This window comes from Mustela nigripes, chromosome 1 (assembly GCF_022355385.1).
Source record: "Mustela nigripes isolate SB6536 chromosome 1, MUSNIG.SB6536, whole genome shotgun sequence".
Classification (NCBI taxonomy): domain Eukaryota; kingdom Metazoa; phylum Chordata; class Mammalia; order Carnivora; family Mustelidae; genus Mustela; species Mustela nigripes.
In genome coordinates this window covers 76,404,366-76,426,166 of record NC_081557.1, presented here as the reverse complement: position 1 = coordinate 76,426,166, position 21,801 = coordinate 76,404,366, and the positions used below count along the sequence as shown (strand labels likewise).

At 35.9% G+C, this 21,801-nt stretch overlaps 1 protein-coding gene across 1 annotated transcript in view; it reads right to left on the bottom strand.

Annotated features, from left to right (window-relative positions):
* Positions 1 to 21,801, bottom strand: part of NCAPD3 (non-SMC condensin II complex subunit D3) — a 70,281-nt gene that overhangs the window by 32,793 nt on the left and 15,687 nt on the right. Inside the window, exons 4-16 of the mRNA XM_059413530.1 lie at positions 20,353 to 20,537; positions 19,062 to 19,226; positions 18,892 to 18,953; positions 18,628 to 18,715; positions 16,268 to 16,401; positions 14,666 to 14,738; positions 13,746 to 13,871; positions 13,365 to 13,617; positions 11,931 to 11,987; positions 11,593 to 11,682; positions 5,591 to 5,664; positions 4,486 to 4,620; positions 3,326 to 3,546 (exon numbers count right to left, since the gene is read on the bottom strand). Coding sequence (XP_059269513.1) covers positions 3,326 to 3,546; positions 4,486 to 4,620; positions 5,591 to 5,664; positions 11,593 to 11,682; positions 11,931 to 11,987; positions 13,365 to 13,617; positions 13,746 to 13,871; positions 14,666 to 14,738; positions 16,268 to 16,401; positions 18,628 to 18,715; positions 18,892 to 18,953; positions 19,062 to 19,226; positions 20,353 to 20,537 — 1,663 coding nt within the window. The remainder of the gene's footprint in view (positions 1 to 3,325; positions 3,547 to 4,485; positions 4,621 to 5,590; positions 5,665 to 11,592; positions 11,683 to 11,930; positions 11,988 to 13,364; positions 13,618 to 13,745; positions 13,872 to 14,665; positions 14,739 to 16,267; positions 16,402 to 18,627; positions 18,716 to 18,891; positions 18,954 to 19,061; positions 19,227 to 20,352; positions 20,538 to 21,801) is intronic.

The following is a 21,801-nucleotide window of genomic DNA, read 5'->3' as shown; positions in this document are numbered from 1 at the left end:
TCACAGTGCAATTCTGGGTCATAGCACATCTCTATTTTCAACTTCTTGAGGAATCTCCATACTGTTTTCCAGAGGGGCTGTACCAGCTTGCATTCCCAACAGTGCAAGAGGGTTCCCCTTTCTCCACCATCCTCGCCAACATCTGTTGTTTCCTTACTTGTTAATTTTAGCCATTCTGACAGGTATGAGGTAGTATCTCATTATGATTTTGATTTGTATTTCCCTGATGATGTGTGATGTTGAGCATCTTTTAATGTGTCTGTTAGCCATCTGGATATCGTCTTTGGAAAAGTGTCTATTCATGTCTTCTGCCCATTTCTTAACTGGATTTTTTTTTTTTGGGTGTTGAGTTTGATAAGTTGTTTATAGATTTTAGGTACTAACCCTTTACATGACGTGTCATTTGCAAATATCTTCTCCCATTCCATAGGCTGGCTCTCAGTTTTGTCAATTGTTTGAAGTCCTTTGCTCTGCAGACATTTAAATTGGACTTCCATCTCCTGCCCTCCCTCTGTTAAGAAATCTGCCCTGATTCTGCTTGCCATACCTCAGTGAATGGAAATCCCAATGACCAGTTCTTTTGGACAGAATCAGGGAGCCTTCAGGCCTCTATTGCTATTTTTTTTGTCTGGGAAGTCTCACTATTATGGCTGCCTGGTTAATTCTACTTAGTCTACCACTGGGAATAATTCAGCTCTTGCCACCATCGATAGGAAGCCAACTGAAGCTAAAACAAAACAAAACAAAACAAAACAAAACAAAACAAAACACCACCAAACTGCTCTATGCCCTTCCTCTTTGCGCCTAAAACTCACTTTCTACCAAAGTTGTGAATTTTTGTCTCTTTCCACTAGACTGTGAGCAGCTTAAGAAGAGTGAAAGTGCACTGATTCCTTTCAAATCAAAACTTTACCAATTCTAAACTTCCACTTCTTAAATATACTTCATTCTCTTCACTTCTAATGCCTTCTCCTTGATGCAACCCCTCATCATCTTTAACTTACACTTCAGTGTAAGTTCACTTACATCTTTAACAACACTTCAGTGTTGGCCTGTTTTCTTAGATTCTAGTTTTCTCCTGGTCACCAAGCACAAGTCCCTTTCTGCACTTCTCTGAAACTGAAAGTGGAGCTGAGAAGCCAGCAGGGGGAGCTCTCATGCCTACCACTGGTCATCAATTTCAGACCCAACAGGAAGGGTTAGGACTTAGACGCCCAAGAGGAACAAGCTGACTTGACTATTCCAGCCAAGAGGCAGGATTCCTTCTAGCCTGGTGACAGCCCAGCTAATTGAGAGTATGTCACAATTCAGCCAGTGAGAAACAATCACTACCTTGAATTCTCACTCACTTTTAATGCTTTCCTTCGAAGCAGCCCCTCCCAAAGTCCCCCTCTCTCTAAACACTAACAGTTCCTCTCCTTTGATCTCCAGACTTGCCTGTGGTTTGTCATAGCTATGCTATTCCTGTATAAACCCATTTTGCTGATAAAATAATTGGGTGTTTTATTTTTAAGGTTAGTATTTCCAAAAATATAAAATCCTGTATTACCCATCCACTTTAAATTCATCAGCAGCCTCCCCCTCCCATTCTGTTTTCTATCTAAAGTCAAACTCCTTGGTATGCTATTTTAAAACTTTGCAGTATGTGGACCCTGCTTAACATCTCCTTTCATTTTATGTAGTCTGACAGGCACCATTTCTCTACCCACAGTGTAATCCTATAGCTCCTAACAGGATGCACTGCTTATGCTTCCATGGCTTTACACTGGCTGTTTGTTTCCCCTTCTACCTCCTTATTAGCCTTCAATATTCAAATTCAAATATCCAATATTCATCTGTTCTGTTAAGTCTCTCCTCTTGAACATGTCCTAATGTTCTAGCTATTTTCTGTTAATCAGAGAACATGCCAAAAGATTTTGTTTACAAATGTTTATAGAACTCTGTTCCTTCTACCAGCCCATACTTTCCTTAATAATCCTTTCTGAAAAACTGATTCCAAAGCTCAGTGGTTCTCACACTTTTTCATCTTTGGGCACTTTTGAGCTAAAAAAATTATGCACCACCTTGAAGAGCTTTGGTTTATGTGGGCTATATCCTGCTATGCAGAAATTAAAACTGAGAAATTTAAAAATACCTATCTATTAATCTAAAAATAACAATAAGCCAATTATAAGTTAACATAAATGCATTGTTTTACAAAAAAATAATCTTTCTCAAATAATCTTTCTCAAAATAAATAATCTTTGTTTTTTAAAATAATCTTTCTCAAAACAAACTTGGTGAGAACAGTGTCATTGCTTTTACTTTTTGTAAATCTCCTTATGGTCTGGCTTAAACAGAAGATACGTGGATTATTATAATTGCCTCTGCATTCTATTTGCTTCAAATACTATCATATGGTTCCAGAAAACTCTACTGTACTGTGAAAGAAAAAAAGTGAAAAATGGCACATAACATCTTAATATAATGATCAAAATAGTCTGAGCTCATGAATCCATCACACTTTGAGGACTGCTGCCCTAAATCATTTTCTATAATGGCTATTCCAAAACTTTTTTACACTTAAGACTCTAATTCTATACTCTCCTTCCTAATTTTGGGCAAACAAATTTTTTTTCTTGTGGTAAAATACACATAATAAAATTTATCATTTTAATGATTTTTAGGTGTATAGTTCAGTGGGGTCACACGGTTGTGCCAATCATCCATCCCCAAACTCTGTTATCACCTCACAGTGAAACTTTGTACCCATTTAACAATAACTCCCCATTGCTTTCTCCACAGCCCCTGCTAAGCACCATTTTACTGGTGATTTGTCAGAGCTACAGAACAGCATTTTACAATACAAAATCTAGTATGTTTCTACTGTGTGATAATTCCTTCATGACTACATGTAAACCAGTTGGAAGTGTTTCTTACCCGATTAAAAAAAAGTCACTCAAGGTAGGGTAAACACAAGCTAACTGTAAGATTACTACAGGATAGGTAAAATTTAGCAATACAACAGGTGTTAACCCTCACTACAGTATTCACTGCACAGTGTATGCTCAGTAAATGTTATTAAATGGGGAAAAAAATACTGCTGTCATACTAAGTCAACCAATCCAGTAAAATGTCAGGAAAAGTTTAATTTGAAAGAACTAGAAAGTAATCTTTTATAAAAATGAGTATCTGGAAAGGTACTATTAATATATCATGTCCATCAGTACTTTCTATTACATAATAAGACATTAATTTAAACACTCAGAGAAAAGCAAAAGGAGGTAATCAAAAGCTTCACAAAAAACTGTCACTACAAAAATGCTAAGCAATTTGAATTACATACCTCAGTTCCTGGTTTTCTGTACTAAGGAGAGTAAGAAGTGCCCAAGCCAGTACCTGGCTATTGTCTCCAGTATGGAATTTATTGTAATGCTTAATGTTCTGTAATAGGAGCTGGTCAAGGCATTCCAGAGCCTTTTCCTGCACTGTGCTCTCACAGTCCATCACAGCTGGGATGGTCCCTATCAGCCAGGCTTTCTGTATCTGGACACATCCAGGTTGGGCCTTAGGAATTAAACATCATGAAGTCATAAAGAAGTCTGATGTTACCAGAAGTCTAAATACAAATCAGTGAGGCTGTGGCCAATATTGAGACAGATTAAAAATAGTCACTCATACAAGTACAAATAAACCATCAAAGTGAAAAAAAAATCAACATTTGAAATACATGTTAAAACAAAGTTCAATCCCCAATTACTGTATTATCAGTGTGTATTGAAATTTTAAACTTAGGAAGCCATTGCAGTATTATTAGTAAATCAGCACTTTTTGGTAATTCAAGATCAAGAAGAACAAAAGATGAATGTTTATTCCAAAGGAACAATTAGAATAGATGCTGATAGAGGAAGTAAATATATGCATTGCCTGTTGCTTTCTATCATGAAGTAAAGAAATAAACATGCTTTTAAAATTCTTCAAAAGCTAATTATTTGGCAAAAGCAAATCACATATCAGATTAGTGGATCTGTTCTTTTGACAATATCATCTAATAGGTTTTAATGTGGAAAAATTGATCTAGGTCTCCGACCTAACAAAATTCATTTTAAAATTCACATTTCTATGGGAGATTTAAGTTAAAGTAAAAAAAAGGGTAATCTCTAGCATTCTCTAGTATTAGTTCATAATTTATATTAATATGAAACATTATTATATGTAATTGAAAGATGCCTCTTCCCTTACACTGTATATAGTCCTACAATACACTTGGTAGAATTTCCACTAGTCAACTTAATATTTAGCAAAAGGTAATTATTTATGCTGAATTATTTTTCACGTAAAAATACACTGTTCCTGGGGTTATGGACACTGGGGAGGGTATGTGCTATGGTGAGTGCTGTGAAGTGTGTAAACCTGGCAATTCACAGACCTGTACCCCTGGGGATAAAAATATATTATATATTTATAAAAAATAAAAAATTAAAAAAAAAATACACTGTTCCTCACCACAAGAAGTTCCGTAAGAGACTGCAAGGCCTGCTTTCGGACAGATACTGCAGGGTCCCGACACTGGTCTTGCAGAAGTGATAGCTCTTCTTTCATACTGGAGATGTCACAGTGTTTCAAAATACTCACTAGTACCTAGAAGGAACATATGTAACAGGGCTGATAACTTATTGGTAGTAAAAAGACACACTGTAGACAAAAATAAGACTTAAGTCTGTGGTACTTAAAACTTTTGAGGTCATAGATCCATCTCTCCACCCAGTAACATCTCACCTTTTCAGAATCTAATCAAAGCTACGGCCTCTCTCTGGAGAAAATTTGACATACATTTTACATAAACAAGTATTTACAAACAAATTCAGCGGTTACATGCACCCTAACAAAATCCATCCATGGTTCCTAGATTAAGAATCCCTAATCCAGGGCGCCTGGGTGGCTCAGTGGGTTAAGCTGCTGCCTTTGGCTCGGGTCATGATCCCAGGGTCCTGGGATCGAGTCCCGCATCAGGCTCTCTGCTCAGCAGGGAGCCTGCTTCCCTCTCTCTCTCTCTCTCTCTCTCTGCCTACCTCTCTGTCTACTTGTGATCTCTCTCTATCAAATAAATAAATAAAATCTTAAAAAAAAAAAAAAGAAAAAGAACCCCTAATCCAAGAACAAAACAAAAAAAAAGCTAAGGCTATATATATCTGACTTTTTTTTTTAAAGATTTTAATTATTTATTAACTGATTGAGATCACAGGTAGGCAGAGAGGCAGGCAGAGAGAGAGAGAGGAGGAAGCAGGCTCCCTGCTGAGCAGAGAGCCTGATGCAGGGCTAGATCCCACGACCCTGGGATCATGATCTGAGCCGAAGGCAGAGGCTTTGACCCACTAAGCCACCCAGGAGCCCCTAAATATCTGATTCTTAAAAAGCCAACAACCCACCAGGAAACTTAAAAACAGACAAACCTTTAGATCATCTCTGTAATTTATATATACAACAGTGAACAAATGTTAAGTAAAAAAGAAGTTAAATAATGACTATGGCTAGGGTTTTTACAAAATATTTCCAAGTTTTTAGTGCTAAAAAGAGAGCATATTCAAGGATATCTAGAAAAAACTCACACCTGCAGTGCAGACTTCCTGACATTTGTCTTCTCTTCCCTGATTCTCTTTCTCAGCATTGCCATGACACATCTCACTGTTGAGGAAATGCCAAAGAATCATTATGGTCTGAGAAAAACTGTATTTACAGTATCTAACACCTTACTACATAGTACTGAGAAAATACTCTAAAAGATTGACCAATTAGTCAATGTAGAAAAGAAGAAAAGTCAAATAATTAGCTAGTCAAAATAACACAAAGGACAGAACAGTATAATTTTTGAAGGGCATAAATTCTGGAATATGAAAAACTCAGTTTTTAATCCTGGCTCTTATGTTTAAAATGCTGAATTATTTAGCTTTTCCATTTTGTTTAGCTATAAAAAAGGAATCTCTAAATCACAATTTTTTTTTTAAAGAATAAATAAAATATAACAGCAGCTTTAAAACTTTTTGATCACAGGCTTCTTTACCCTATTAATTCTCTGAAGACTCCTAAGGGCTTTTTTGGTAAAAATCTCTAGTAAAAAGATTTAATAGTTCATTTTAAAATAGGAAAATGTATCACTATAAATGGTACATTTTTAAAGGAAAACTAATTCCATTTCCCCCTCAAAAATATTAGTGACAATGGCATTGTTTTACAACTTTGCAAACTCTTTAATACCAGGCTAAATAAAAGAGAAAGTTCTCATCTCTGCTTCAAAATCAGAATGCTTTACAGTACAGAGTCTTGGTGTTATTATGAGATCAATATTAACTTCAACGAAGTTGAAGGAGGCTAAGGGATTCCCAACTACACTCTGTGAGCTGCTGATGTACAAGAAAATATATTACGAAATGAAACAGAGAATGGAAAACAATAGAAAAAAATCAATGAAATCAAAAGTAGGTTCCTTGAAAAAGATAAAATTAAAGTTTTAGCTAGAAAAAAAGAAAGAAGACTTAAACTCTTAAAATCAGGAAAGAAGGAGGAAACATCATTACTATCATTACAGAAATAAAAAGGACTTGCAAAGAAATACTATAAACAATTTTATGTTACAATTTACAATTTTATGTAATCTGGATGAAACGGACAAATTTCTACAAACATAAAAACTATGGAAACTGACCCAATATAACAATAATAAGTAATCAAAAACCTTCCCACAAAAAAAAAAAAAAAAAAAAACCTCAAATAAAACAAAACAAAAACTTTCCCACACATGCACAAAATCCCAGGACCAGAGGACTTCAGTGGAGAATTCCATGAAATGTTAAAGCAAAAACGAAAACCAATTCATAAACTCTTTTAAAGAAGAAAACACTTCCTGCTACATTCTAGTAAGCAGTATTACCCTGAGAGTAAAACCAGATAAAAATATCTCAAGAAAACAACAGACCAAAATCCCTTCTGAATACATACACAAAATTTTCAACAAAATATCAGCAAATCAAATCTAGCAAGATACAAAATGGATTATACACCATGCTTGGGATTTACCCCAGGAATGAAATGTAATCAATCAATGTAACTAATATACCTTTATATAATATAATATAACATAAGATATAATTATACATAAATTATATATATATTAATTATATATAATTATATATTTAATTACATATATAGTATATAATTATATATAATATATATGATTATATATATAAATATAATATATAATATAATAAAGGAGAAAGACCACATGATTATCTCCACAGATAAGGAAAACGTGCAAAATCCAACACCCCTTCATAATAAAAACACTAAATAAACTCAGAAGAGAAGGAAACTTCATCACACTGATAAAAGTCATCCTGAAAAAACTCAAAGCTAACATCACACTCAATAGTGAAAGACTGAAAACTAAGTACAAAAGAAAGATAAGGCGGTCTGCTCTCCCCACTTCTTTTCCACATTGTACTAGGGGTTCTCGCCGGGGAAAGCAGGCAAGGAAAAGACGGAAAAGACAGAAAAGGCATCCAGATGGAAAAGAAAGAAAAAAAACTCTCTCTGTTCAGAGATGGCATGAGCTTATACAGATATTCTTAAGGAATACACGCACACACACACACACAGAACACACACATAGAATTAACAAATTTAGCAAGGTTGCAGGACACAACGTCAAACCATCAAATAGCAGTTGTAAAAACTAGCAATGGACATTTAGAATATGAAACTAAGGAAATACTGGAATTTATTATAGCATCAAAAAGAATAATGTATTTAGGAATCAACTTAAAAAGCAAGAGTTGTACACTGAAAACTGAAAAAATATCACTGAAACAAATTAAAGATCTAAATAAATAGAAAGGCACCCCATGTTCATGAACTGAAGGGCTCAATATTATTAAACTGGCTTTTCTCCCTAAAGTCATCTATAGATCAATCCTTACCAAAATTCAAGCTGGCTTTTTTTTTTTTCTTTTCCCCAGAAATTGACAGATGATCATAAAATTCATATGGAAATATAAGAGACACAGAATAGGGGCACCTGGGTGGCTCAGTTTGTTAAGCAACTGCCTTTGGCTCAGGTCATAATCCTGAAGTCCCAGAATCAAGTCCCACATCGGGCTCCTTGCCTGGCAGGGAGTCTGTTTCTCCCTCTGACCTCTCCTCTCTCATGCTTTCTTTCTTTCTCTTTCTCTCTCTCAAATCAATTAAAAAACCTTTATAAAGAGAGAGAGAAAAAATATTTATCTAGAAAAACAAGAATTTATCTAGAAAAACAAGAGCAAGGATGCAGAAGCTATACTTCCTGATTTCAAAATTCCTATAAAGCACCAGTAATTAACAGTGTGGTACTGCCATAAAGAGAGACAATGGAATGTCAGTGGAACAGAAATGAAAGTACAGAATAAGCCCATGTGTCTATGGTCAGTTGATTTTTGACAAGGGTGCCAAGAGCATTCAAAGGAGATGAAAGTCTTTTAAACAAACAGTGCTGTGTCAAACTAGTTATCTGCATGCAAAAATTGGACACCTACCTCAAACCATATGCAAGAATTAACTAAAATTGATTGCAGACCAAAACATAAGAGGTAAAATTACAAAACTCTGAGAGGAAAACATAAAAGCAAATCTTCATAAAAAATTAGGCAGTGGTTTCTTAGCTATGATACCAAAAGCACAAGGAAAAAAAAGAAAAAGTGGACAGCTAGAATTTATCAAGGCTACAATGTTTTATGCTTCAATGAGCTCCATCAAGAAGCTGAGAAACTACACCCCAGAATGAGAAAAGAAATATTTGCAAATCATATATCTGGTAAGGAATTTGGATCCTGAATACATAAAAAGCTCTTTTGACTCAAAAATAAAGACAAATAACCCATTTTAAAAAATGGGCAAAGAAGCTGAACAGACATTTCTCCAAAGAAGTCATATAAATGGCCAATAAACACAAGAATATTTGCTTAACACTGTTAGTCATTAGGGAAATATAGATCAAAACTACAGTGAGTAGGTATCAATTCACATCCACTAGGATGGCTACAATAAAAATAGATATGACAAGTGTTGGTAAGGATGTGGAAAAATTAAAATTATTACACATGCTAGTGTGTAAATGTAAAAACAGTATGGTCACTCTGGAAAAAGCCCGGCAGTTCTTCAAAATGTTAAACATAGGGATACCACATGACCCAGCAGTTCCACTCCTAGGTATTCACTCCAAAAGGAGTGAATATATTTACATACAAAACTTGCACAAGAATGTTCATAGCAGCATCATTTGTAATAGCCCCAAGATGGAAATGACCCAAAAGCCCATCAACTGATAAGTGAACACACAAAACATAGTCTTATCCACACAATGGACTATTTTGAAGCTGTAAAAAGTAATGAAATATTGACATGAATATGGATGAAAATATTATGCTAAGTGAAAGAAGCCATCCACAAAAGAACACATATTGTATGCTTGTACCTATGTGGATTAGGTAGAATAGGCAAATACAGAAATAGGCAAATCTGTAGAGACAGAAAGCAAATCAGTGATTGGCAGAGACTGGGGGAAGGTGAGAATGGGGAGGAACTGCTAATGAGAATGGGGTTTCTTTTTTGGCAAAGGAAAAATTCTGAAAATCGATCAGTTTTGTAAAAACAGTAAAAACCACTAAATCATAAAAGCAAATCTTCATAAAAAATTAGGCAGTGGTTTCTTAGCTGTGATACCACTAAATCATACACTTTATTATTTTTTTTTAAAAGATTTTACTTATTTATTTGACAGAGAGAGACACAGCAAGAGAGGGAACAGAAGCAGGGGGAGTGGGAGAGGGAGAAGTAGGCTTCCTGCCAAGCAGGGAGCATGATGCAGGGCTTGATCCCAGGACCCTGGGATCACGACCTCAGCCAATGTCATATGCTTAACGACTGAGCCAACCAGGTGCTCCAAATTATACACTTTAAATGGTGAATTTTTATGATATGTGAATTACATCTCAAAAAAAAAAAAAGGAACCCCCTCTGCCTTTGCCAAGAAAACACTTAGCACTCACCTTGTTAAGACTGGAGTCAACACAGACATTCAACACTTTTGGAGAATAAATTTTTATAATATTTTAGGAAATCAGTTTATATACATATTGAGTTTTTGCTCTGAATTTGAATAACACATCCTAATATCTAGTCATATAAATCAAATTCCATGCTGATCTTTCAGGCTAAAATAATAAGTAATTAACTTCATGGCACTTCACATAGACCTCAGCACTTACCTGACAACATTATTCTTTTATATAAACATGTAGGTAAAATTTGTATACATATTTATTATTCCTACTGCTCCTCAACACATGGAACTATGTTTTATTAAAGTCTGTATCTACAATCCCTAGCACAGATTACAAGGGGCCAGATAAATGTCAATGGAACAAATTAATAAATCTAATTATATAATTAATTCTCTACACATATATTCTCTCACTTATCTATCTTGAAAAAATCACTTCTCTAAACTTCTTTTCACAGACTTTGACAATGGCCCTCTGTGAAAGACAGGGAGGGTGTTAGACTCAGAAAGTTACAGATTAAGGTGCTGGGTTAGCGTCCATGTCTTAGGCAGCTATTTAGTACCAGAATTAGTACAAGAATTCAGAACAACTCTCATTTCTAAATAGTGTTCCCCATTATTTCATGCTATGTCATCTTACAGATGAAAAAGGCACCCAGAGAAGGAAAGTGACTTTTTCAAGATCACAATGGATAGACAGACACAGAATCTGGGAGTAGGGTCCAGATCTATCTACTTACTAGTCTAGATTTGTTTTTTTCCCTCCTAAATCACATTAGCACTTAAGCCAACCCAGATTACTCTGGGTTCAGCAAGTCAATGAAAGTGCTCAGGCATCACTTGTATTCAGAATCCTTTGCTGGAGGCCATGGGAGAGAGGACTCCACAACCATCCCATACAGTATGTATGGTTTATCTTACTCATCAAGAGAAATTATAATCTAAATTCTGAATTTACTTTTTCAACGTGAGCTTCAATTCACAGTTCCCCATCATTTATTAAAAGTGAATTCTGGGATGCCTGATCAGAGTCAAGATGAAATGGTGAAAAAAGTAATGAAGAATTAAAAGTAGGAACAAGATTGGGTACTTGGGTACAAAGGTATTCTTCATCTTTTCCTTTTTTTTTTTTTAAATGATGCCAAACACAAATTTATTATGTGCGGCACTTTTTCTAGCAGCTGGTCCCTTTTTTAGGTCAGCAATCCCAAGAGTTCACAATGACTGCCTTTAATAAGGAAATAAAGTATTCGCTAATATTCTCTTATGTGTTACAGAAATACTGAGATTCAGGACATAGTCAGTGGAATGTAGCTTTTCTTTACCTTAAGATGAAAGTATAGTGTGAAGATATCAGAGATACAATAAAATAGAAATTATTCCACTTTTAAAAAGAAGGATGTTCCAATTATTAAGGGTGAATTAATCAGAAAAAAAAAAAATCCAAGGTTTTTAGATTCTACTTACAGTTGTCTGAAATACAATAGTTATTACTCATCTGATAGTAATAAAATCTGACATACCCCCAGATCCATCTGTTTCACCACTGTTGTCTATATTGGTCACCCCTGAGCCTCCAGAAGGGTTAAGTGTTTGCCTCTGACAGGAAAAAGCTTAAAAATAATTAAAAAAAAGATAAGTCATTAAGATAAAAATTTGTTATACCTCTTAGTAATAATAAGCATGGCATTATACACATTTAGATTACTACATCATTATTGAAATGAATTTCAATTTCCTTGATGAATAAAGTTCATTAAAAAGGTAAATATGGAAATAGAAAAAAAACATGTCAAATACCCAGCAAGTCCTTTAAACAAAAGACAATTATTCAATATTGGAAAATATATTCACCCATTACCTGATGAATTTCTCGGTAAGATACCAGGACGGCTCTCTATTCTTGAAATTGCAGTACCTAAAAATAAGCAGATTGAAAAAGAGGGAAAATGTCATAGTATCATCAGCACCAAGTAAATATTCAAAGAATCACCAAAATCAAGATAATTAGGCCTATACACAAAACAGATTCTAAACTGCTGACAATAATGTTCTCTTTGGTATGCATTTGAAATGGTTGGATATTAGGCCCAATATAGCCAATACCCAACAATGCAAAGTAGTGGTACAGGCAGCCAACAATCTCACCTCTAAAACATGAATATCTAAAATACTCTAAAAGGCCTTTCAAATTTGTCAAGCTTGTCTAACAGGTGTACCTTGTTTTATCACACTTTGTTTTACTGCGCTTCATAGATACTGCAGTTTTAACAAATTGAGAATTTGTGGTAACTGCAACAAGCAAATCTATGGGTGCCATTTTTCTAACAGTATTTGCTTGCTTTGTGTCTGCCAGGTTTTGGTAATTTTCAAAATACTTCAAACTTCTTCATATTGATGGTGATCTATGAGCAGTGATCTTTGATGTTACTATTATAATTGTTTTGGGATACTATGAACCATACCCATATAACATAGCAAACCTAATAAATGATATATGTGTTCTGACTGCAGATGTGCAAACATGAAGAGAAGCAGAATTAGAAGCAAAGCCTGGAAATATGACTGAATTGCTGCAATCTCATGACAAAACTTGAACAAATGAAGAGTAGCTTCTTACAGGTGAGCAAAGACAGTGGTTTCCTAGGATGGAATCTACTTGTGGTAAAGAAGCTGTGAGCGTTGGGAATGAACTCCAATTTTGGAAGAAAGTGTCACCTACTACAGAGAAATCATTTGTGAAAAGAAGAGTCGATTGATGTGGCAAACTTCATCACTGTTTTATTTTAAGAAGCCGCCAGAGCCACCCCATCCTTTAGCAACCACCACACTGATTGATTGGTCAGCAGCCATCAACACTGAGGCAAGACCCTCTACTGGCAGAAAGACTGCAACTTGCTGAAAGCTCACATGATACTTAACATTATTAGCAAAAAGTATTTTTTAATTATAGTAAATACTTTTTTGAGACATAATGCTATCGCCAACTAACTGACAACAGTGTATTGTAAACATAACTTTTATATGTACTGGGAAACCAAGAAATTCATTTGACTTATTTTATTGCAGTATTTGCTTTACTGTGGTGGTCTGGAACCAAACTCAAAATCTGCAAGGTATGTCTATATTTAAGAAGTTATTGAACAAAAAAATGTACTAAAATTGGTTTATGAGGGCAAAAGTATATCATACTGTATCAGTTACTTTTGCAACAGCAAAGAATGATTTTTCTTTACAGTCCAATTTCTTGAAAAGCACAAGACAGGTTCCATGTCCCAATGGTTACCACACTTACTGTTACTCAGAAGTTCCAGTATGCTCTCCGATGCAGTGGTAACAGATACCTCCAGGCAATGTGCAAAACTGGACAGTGCCTTGCTGCGGACAGTCGGTGACTTGTCTACACAACGGTCAAATATAATTTCCTGTACCAAGAACTTATGCTTTAAGATCTTCTGATGCTCCATCGAGAGAGTGTTATCTACCGCTCTTTCAGGCAGTTCCAATAGAGCTAAGACAACATCTAGAGTAAAAACCCTGTGTGGGATCTGATAAAGCAAAATCATAAGAATCTCCATCAGACAGGAATAAAAAACAAAGTATCCCTTGTGTATTCAGATCTGTCTGTCAGGAGGTTGCAAGAGCCAGGAATCAAGATTTTATGCATATCTCCTACCTTGGAACTTCGTGAATATCTGTAAAGCCAGGCAATGAATGTAGCATATTCCCTACTGGGAAGTTTGCTGAGCAGCTGGACCAAGGACTGGGCCGCATAGGTCCGATACTCTGATTTATCAGTCACCTGAAATATAAGCATTGAGAGGCTGTCCAGCCCATATCTACCTATAGGACAACTGAAATACATGTTGTGATAGAAGCAGAAAATTAGTGAATGAAACTATTCAGTGAATCTTTAAATGTTATAAAAATTACTAGCAAATTTTAGGTTCCAGACCCCTTTGAAAACTAATCTATAAGCCCTTCCCTCAGAAAGTCAAACTTAGCACAAAATTTCGGAAAGTTTATGGAACCCCCCTAGAATCTACTGCATTCAAATTAGGAATCATTTGTCCAAACTGCTATAGAAACTGAAAAGATAATCATAAAAATTTGAACATTAACCAGATATTTGATGATATTAAGGAATTATTGTATATTTTCTTTGGTGTGTTGGTATTTATTGGTTATGTTTTTAGGGTTCTTATCCTCTAGAGATACATATGAAATATTTAAGCATCAATGGATATGGTGGAATTTGCTTAAAAAAAGAAAAACCCAATGTTTACATGTGTTGACGAAATTATACATTATAGGGGTATAAGTGACACAAAATTGTTGAAAGTAGGTGCTTATCACCATATTCTATTTATTCATATGTTTGAAATTTTCCAAAATAAAAAGGATCCCCCCCAAAAAGAACACTGTCAATGGGAACATATAGTGAAAAAATTAAACAAAACTACTTTCCATAATGAATAATAGATTCATTCACAAGAACAAATATACACACAAACATACACATTTACCTTCACATCTAGTATGTATTTTTATCATCATCTTTATCATTCTTACTATTACTATTAAAGCAAATGGTACCTTGGCACAGATGTGCTGGAGTAAGATGCGAAGGACTGGGAATACATTTTCCTTTAGTTCATCCACAAGTGAACTATTTAAAAAAGAAACCACACCCACTGTTTACAATACACCAATTACAAAGAATAGTAATTTTTCAATTCTGTTCTCAAACACCATGACTTCTATGTTTTAAAAGTCCTGAATATTAAAAACTATTTACCCCATATTGTAAGCATTGCTTCAGTGAAGAGAGTAAAATAGTTTCACAGCAGCAGATCATTCACTATGTCCTATGTGTGTTTTTAGAGAGCTGCTGCCAAGCAGACAGCTACAGTCAGGGAAGAGCAAATGCGAAACTTTGTATGACTTTTTGGCTATGTACTAAATTTCATATTGAGACTCTAAAATACATCTTTTTTGGGGTAAATAATAATAAATAAGACATGGCACCACCTTGTGGTAGCTGAGTGAAATGCAACATTTCAACAGCTTTGTTAATAATACATCTCCAAACTTTAATCCAAAATTATTATTGTGTGTGTTTTTTTTAAGTTTACTTACTTATTTTAGTAACCTCTACCCCCAATGTGGACTCAACCCCATGCCCCAAGATGAAGAGTCACACACTCTTTCAATTGAGCCAGCCAGGTGCCCCAGATTATCATAGTAATGCCCAGATTTGATCCATCTTTAGTGTTTATCTGTACCATTATGTGGATACTACAGCAATTGGAGACATCATGAACTGTTATGGAAGAACCAAAACGGGTGTTTCCACTTAAAGCATCTTAGCTATTTAATGTTTTAAGAAACCCCCCACAAGAGATACTTGCTCAATGATCAGATGACAGCCTATATATATCTGGATTCTACCATCCACACCCCATATCTCCAACTACACTATATTCCATGTATACCTGCAGGCATGTACACACTCATATACTTACCACTTCATTCCACCACCTCCACAGTGCATGCCAAAAATTCAATAAAGGAGGGAAAGAAAAGCCAATGACATAGCAATATGTCTTCCCCAGTAAAGATGAGAAATGGAACTTTTTAGGGGAAGCTATATGATTCATGAAGGGAAAATTGGTCTATCAATTATTGTTAAAGAAGTAAAAATTAATTTAATTCTTCCCTTTAGGAAGTATGGTTGTAGAGGGAAAAGGATAGAAAAGAGAGAGGAAACATGGAAAAAGTGGCAAGGAATAAAAAGAAAGAGACTAAGAGAAGACAGAAATACAAAAAGGAAAAGAAGAGGCAGACTCGTAAGAGAGGCAAACACTGAGCCAAATGATAAAACAGATGAGAAGCAAACTGTCATTCCTCAGAGCCTGACTTTATAGGCTCGTGGGAATCAGGCTGGAGGCCAGTGCTAGTCCATGAATTACAGACTCTGTATCCCTTAACAATGACCCTGTGCAGAGGCTACCAACAATGAACTCCGGGCCATGTGAACCAGAAGAGCTCGGAAGTGCTTTACTTTGACCCCCAAAACCATAACAGGCCAGAAATCTGTTAGTTTCCATAGGTGTTAGAAATTTTGGCTAGTACAGGGCCCAGGAGGTTTAAGAGAGAGTGATAAAGAGAGTGAAAATCTACGCGTGTATGCCTCACCTGATGAACTGGACCGCCTGCTTTCTACCGTTGATAACTGATGTTGTAATACTAAGGGGAGCACGATGGGCTCCTTCACCTGCTTCTAACATTAATATCACATTCAGCATTTGATGGAAAACACAACCTATAACCTGGAAGAGAAGAAAATTTTATTTAAGGATTGATAAAGAATCTAAGGGCCTCAAAGAGAGTAATGCAGACCACAGTAAACCACTTCTTTTTCTTTTCTTTTTAAGAATTTATTTTTTTGAGAGAGAGAAAGAGCACACTTGCACAAGTTGGGGGGTGGGGATCAGAGGAAGAGAGAGAAGCAGGCTCCTCATTGAGACAGGAGCCTGATACAGGGCGCAATCTCGGGACCCTTGGGTCGACCTGAGCTGAAAGCAGACGCTTAACCAACTAAGCCACCCAGGTGCCCTAGAGTAAACCATTTCAAGCTGTGTGAAGATAAGTTGGGTTGACAGAGTTTTTGGATGAACACCAGAAACATGTTTCTTGGACAATTACCAAGTACTCAATAAACACATGATGGAAACAATGTGAAAACACTGCTTACAGGTAGTGATAGGAATGCCATCTAGTTTTTCTCCCTACCCTTTCAAACTGTAGCTCTGAAATTAGGGTAAATAGAGGATTAATTGTCACTTCTAAATGGCAAAAAAATGCTACTGCTAATCCCTTATACAACAAAGGAAGAATGGTATTTTACACTTGTGTTTTACCTGAAGTTTACAACATGCCTTCCAATGTTTAACACCTCATATAACTTATTCAATTTAACCATTCATTCACCCTGTAAATAAAACATGTGCAGAAAACCACATATGTGGCAGGTATTGTGTTAAGCACATTCATATATATTACTAGATTTAATCTCAAACCTCACAACTGCATAAGTGAGGCATTTCATATATATATATATATATATATATATATATATATAATTTCCACTTTATACCTGATAAAAGAGCCTCCATGACTAAAACCAACATGTCTCACATCTAGTCAACCCTCTCACAATTAAAAAATACTACATCTTGAGAAATTCTGTAGACCTAGGCATATATTTCCCCATCCAGCTTTTACAAATGTTACAAAGACCACAGAAATTGAAAGCACTCATGTGAATTCTATCCCACCCATATTTTAAACACAGAAAGGAAAATGGTATAATAAATTATAAAACATGGCATGTTTTCTAAACAGGCATGGCACTCAGCATCTGACAAGCATTCTTTCATTTCCTCCTCCTGGCAACGCTGTGGAAAGACCAAGGCTTTGGAAAGGCTGAGTACCTCATACAAGGAGGCACAGCTGTAGGAGGTGGAGCCAGAATTCAACCACCGCTGTACACAATCTGGCCCAAAGTCCCGAACCTATTTCTTTTCTTTTTCGTAAGATTTTATTTATTTATGAGAAAGAGAGAGAGAGGAAGAGGAGAGGGAAAGGGACGACCAGACTCCATGCTGAATGCCAAGCCCAATGTGGGGCTTGATTCCAAAACCCTGAGATCACAACCTGAGCCAAAAAGAAGAGTCAGTGGAGCTACCCAGGTGCCCTCAACCTACTTCTTCCTCTTCCTCTTCTTTTTTTTTTTTTTTTGTTCCCCAAAGACTAATTGACTTTATTTTATTTTATTTTTTAAAATTTTTATTGTGTTATGTTAGTCACCATCTTTGAACCTACTTCTTAAGTAGGGACTCACTTTCCAGGGACTCACCCTGGAAATTAAGTGTAGCACAGACACCGAAAGTCATAGGACCTTGTTCTATTACATTTCTTGTAAAATCTTGTTTTATTAATCACATCCAAGTCTAGTAATACCATAATGCTTGAACAACCCTGACTCCAAAGTTTAGATAGTGATACTCTCTTAGTGAGGAAAATCCATATATAAATATTGACTAGGAATGATAACCAGTGATATTTCTATAGAATTCTCAACTGAAATGATATAAACACTAATAGAAATACTGAAGCACACATGAAACTTGCCAAGGAAAACTTGAAAATTCCACGACTCTCTGTTCTTTTGAGAACAATCTGGTGACTGTTTCTCTAAAAGTGACATTCTATTCCGTGTTCTTCCTATCTAATTCACACTGGAACCATTTTTTGTATGAAACCTAACAGTAATTTGCCATACCCTGCAAGTATTTGAATACCAGTTTGGTTAGGAAAAACAGGTAGCAAACAGAAACAGTGATGCTTTTTTTGCCAAAAATGACGTAAGATCATGAAAATGACTTGGTAAATTAAAATGGCAATTACACCAAATGCTGCCAATGTTTTTCCGTTATATGATTCAGATGCTTTCAATTCAAATAGTAATTAAATTAAATCTTTTTCTCCTTTACCTTATCTCCTTCTCCATGAATGGGGGAGCATAGCAAATACAATCCATGATAGGCTAGTTCTGGTACATATTTTACTTGGTTAAGGTTTCTAAAGAAAAAAGGCAAAAGATTAATTAATGGACACAATATTATTCTGAATCTTCTGTAACCCTGTAATAAACCACATCCAAATGAATAAATTCTTCTTGTGTGCCAGTTAGGATAATATGGCATTTATACTTTTGCTAGAGCAAAATTTTAGCATTGGAAGAATTAGTGGCTCACCTGGCCTGGGTCACATGAAATTCATGATGAACTGGTTCAAAATTAGTTAATGCAACAAAGACCTGGAAAACAGATACAAAGAAGACAGCTGATTTTTCCTACTTAATAAGTATTAGCTATCATCTCTGCCCTTTGAGGTTGCCCCAAGGTTTTTTGGAATTCTCACTTACTTCTATGCAATTCTGTATGCACTGTGGCTTTTCTTTCAGAGAAAATTTAGACAGCAGCCTTAAAAAATTCTTCAAAAGGTGAAAGATGGTATTTCGAATTTGACAAAGGTCTCGAGCAGAAAAACAAATACTTTCTTCATCTTCCTGTTCTTCTATTTCATCCACCTAGATTATAAAGATATGTATAGGTGATGCCTGCTTCACCTGCTGCATAGTAATGCCTAACACTTTGTCTCATGGTTTTTAATGTACTCAAATCCAAGTCCAGTTACACTCCACGTGATTGCTGAATTGCAGAGGTGATATGACCCTGATCAGGTCCCTTAACTGCTCTGTCTCCAAAGCCAGAAAAATAAATCATTGGACTAGATGACTGCAGAGTAGTTTCTAGCTCTGTATTTTTGTGTCAATGGGAATCCTTTTGTTTCTTATAAGTTTTCATGTCAAAGAACATCCATCGTCCTACCAAGTCATCACACAAGAATTTGGAATTAATATCATTCCATTACACTCTTACAGACATGAGTCCTCAGATACTTCAATCCTCCTCTTTAATGACGGTAAGATAATGTGGCAAATAAATCTGTTGGGATGTTGCCAAGCATACCTGGAAATAAATCTGGTGAAAGATTATGGGGAGGTTGGAAAGATGACAAGGCAGAAACGTATTCTCAGTAGTATACAAAGCATGAAACAACTTAAGGTCATACTGGAATACTGGATAGCTGATGATACTTTGGGATCATTTGGTTATAATCATGATGCCCAAAACCATAATATATACATATATACATACATACATACATATATATGTGTGTGTGTGTGTGTGTATATTTTTATTTGACAGAGAGAGTGAGAGCACAAGTAGGCAGAGAGAGAAAGGGAAGTAGGCTCCCTGCTGAGCAGAGAGCTCAATGAGGGGCTTGATCGCAGAAACCTGAGACCATGACCCGAGCTGAACGCAGAGGCTTAACCCTCTGAGCCACCCAGGCGCCCCCCCAAAACCATATTTTAATATAAAGTTAATCATTGGGGTGCCTGGGTGGCTCAGTGGGTTAAGCCTCTGCGTTCTGCTCAGGTCATGGTCTCAGGGTCCTGGGATTGAGCCCCGCATCTCTGCTCAGCAGGGAGCCTACTTCCCTCCCCCCCACTCTCTGCCTGCCTCCCTGCCTACTTGTGCTCTCTCTCTCTGTCAAATAAATAAATAAAATGTTAAGAAAAAAAAAGTTAATTCTTAAATCACAATCTTGTGTTGATACAGATATGTTTTATTATTACATTTACTTCTTACCTCAATATCTTCTTTCCTAGGTGGCTTTCCTCTTTTCCTATTCCCTCTTGGATTTGCCTCAGAATTCTTAGGCTGCTCTTTCTTTCTTTTCCGATTCAAGTTAGATTCCTGAGGCCAGCTCTTCTTTAGAATCTGAATACATTTGTCAAACATCACTTGGTGGAACACTTGACTGGCTACACTGCCTATTTATAAAGAATAAAGAGTAGATGGGTTAGATTTAATTGTCTTGAGATAGGTCTATAACAACAGATAAAAAATTAATAAGTAAAAATGAGCTTATCATTAACTCTAAACAAACAATGACCCTTTAGCAAATAAATACCATTCAACTTCAGCATCAGGAGATGAGAAATCGTGCTGATCAGAAATAAATAAGATATTCACACCTGACCAGGGAGTAATTGAGTTTTATACCTGTCGTGCGGCCAAAAACTATGTAACTGGACAAAAATGTATAAAATAACTATTTTACAGACATGGAGCAATAGGTAGCATAGAAACACAGTGTCTGAGGAAACAAAAACAAATTAGGTAAATCCTAAAATTGCCCCAGTTTTGTGTTTTGAGGTAATTTTTGGACAACAGCAGAAAATGGTGAACCCAAATACATTATGACAGTGTTTCTAAGTTGAGAATACAGAAATTAGAGTCAGGAAGGCAAGGGTAGCTGGAGTTTAAGGAGCAGGGTATTGGAGAAGCAGAAACTATACAGAAAAAGAGCTTCAGAGATCTCCATAGGGCTAAATATAAGCTATGTCCACAGAGGGTAAAATTTTATGAAAGTAAGCAAAGAACAATTTCCAAGGAGCTAGAAGATGAATAGCTTTTCTAACTTATACAGGGTTGAGAAATATTTGAGTTCTGGCCAGCCAGTGCTGGAAACTTAGACACCTAGAGCATTTAGTAGCCTCTTTGGAAAGAAACACACCTTAAGAGTAGGGCTAAACTAGCTCTAGAGTAAAGGCTACCTTATCTCTACTCCAACAAAATTTTAAACAAGCCTCAAAAGGATCAAGTTAATCCAGGAATAACTGCTTATCAAAATATACTTAAACACTATTTGAAAAGAAACAATAATGTAACAATGTTTCTAAAACCGATTTTTGAATATGACTATGATACTATATGCAATACAAATTTTTTTTTTTTAAAGATTTTATTTATTTGCCAGAGATAGAGAGTACACACAAGCAGGCAGAGAGGCAGGCAGAGGCAGCGAGGAGAGAAGCAGGCTCCCCGCCCAGCAAGGAGCCCAACGCGGGACTCGATCCCAGGACCCTGGAATCATGACCCAAGCCGAAGGCAGCGGCTTAACCAACTGAGCCACCCAGGCGTCCCTGCAATAAAAATTTGATAAGGATTCATTCATTAGTGTATAGGGTAGGCTACCCTAAAGTAATCTTTTTTAAAGATTTTATTTTATTCATATATGAAAGACAGAGAGCA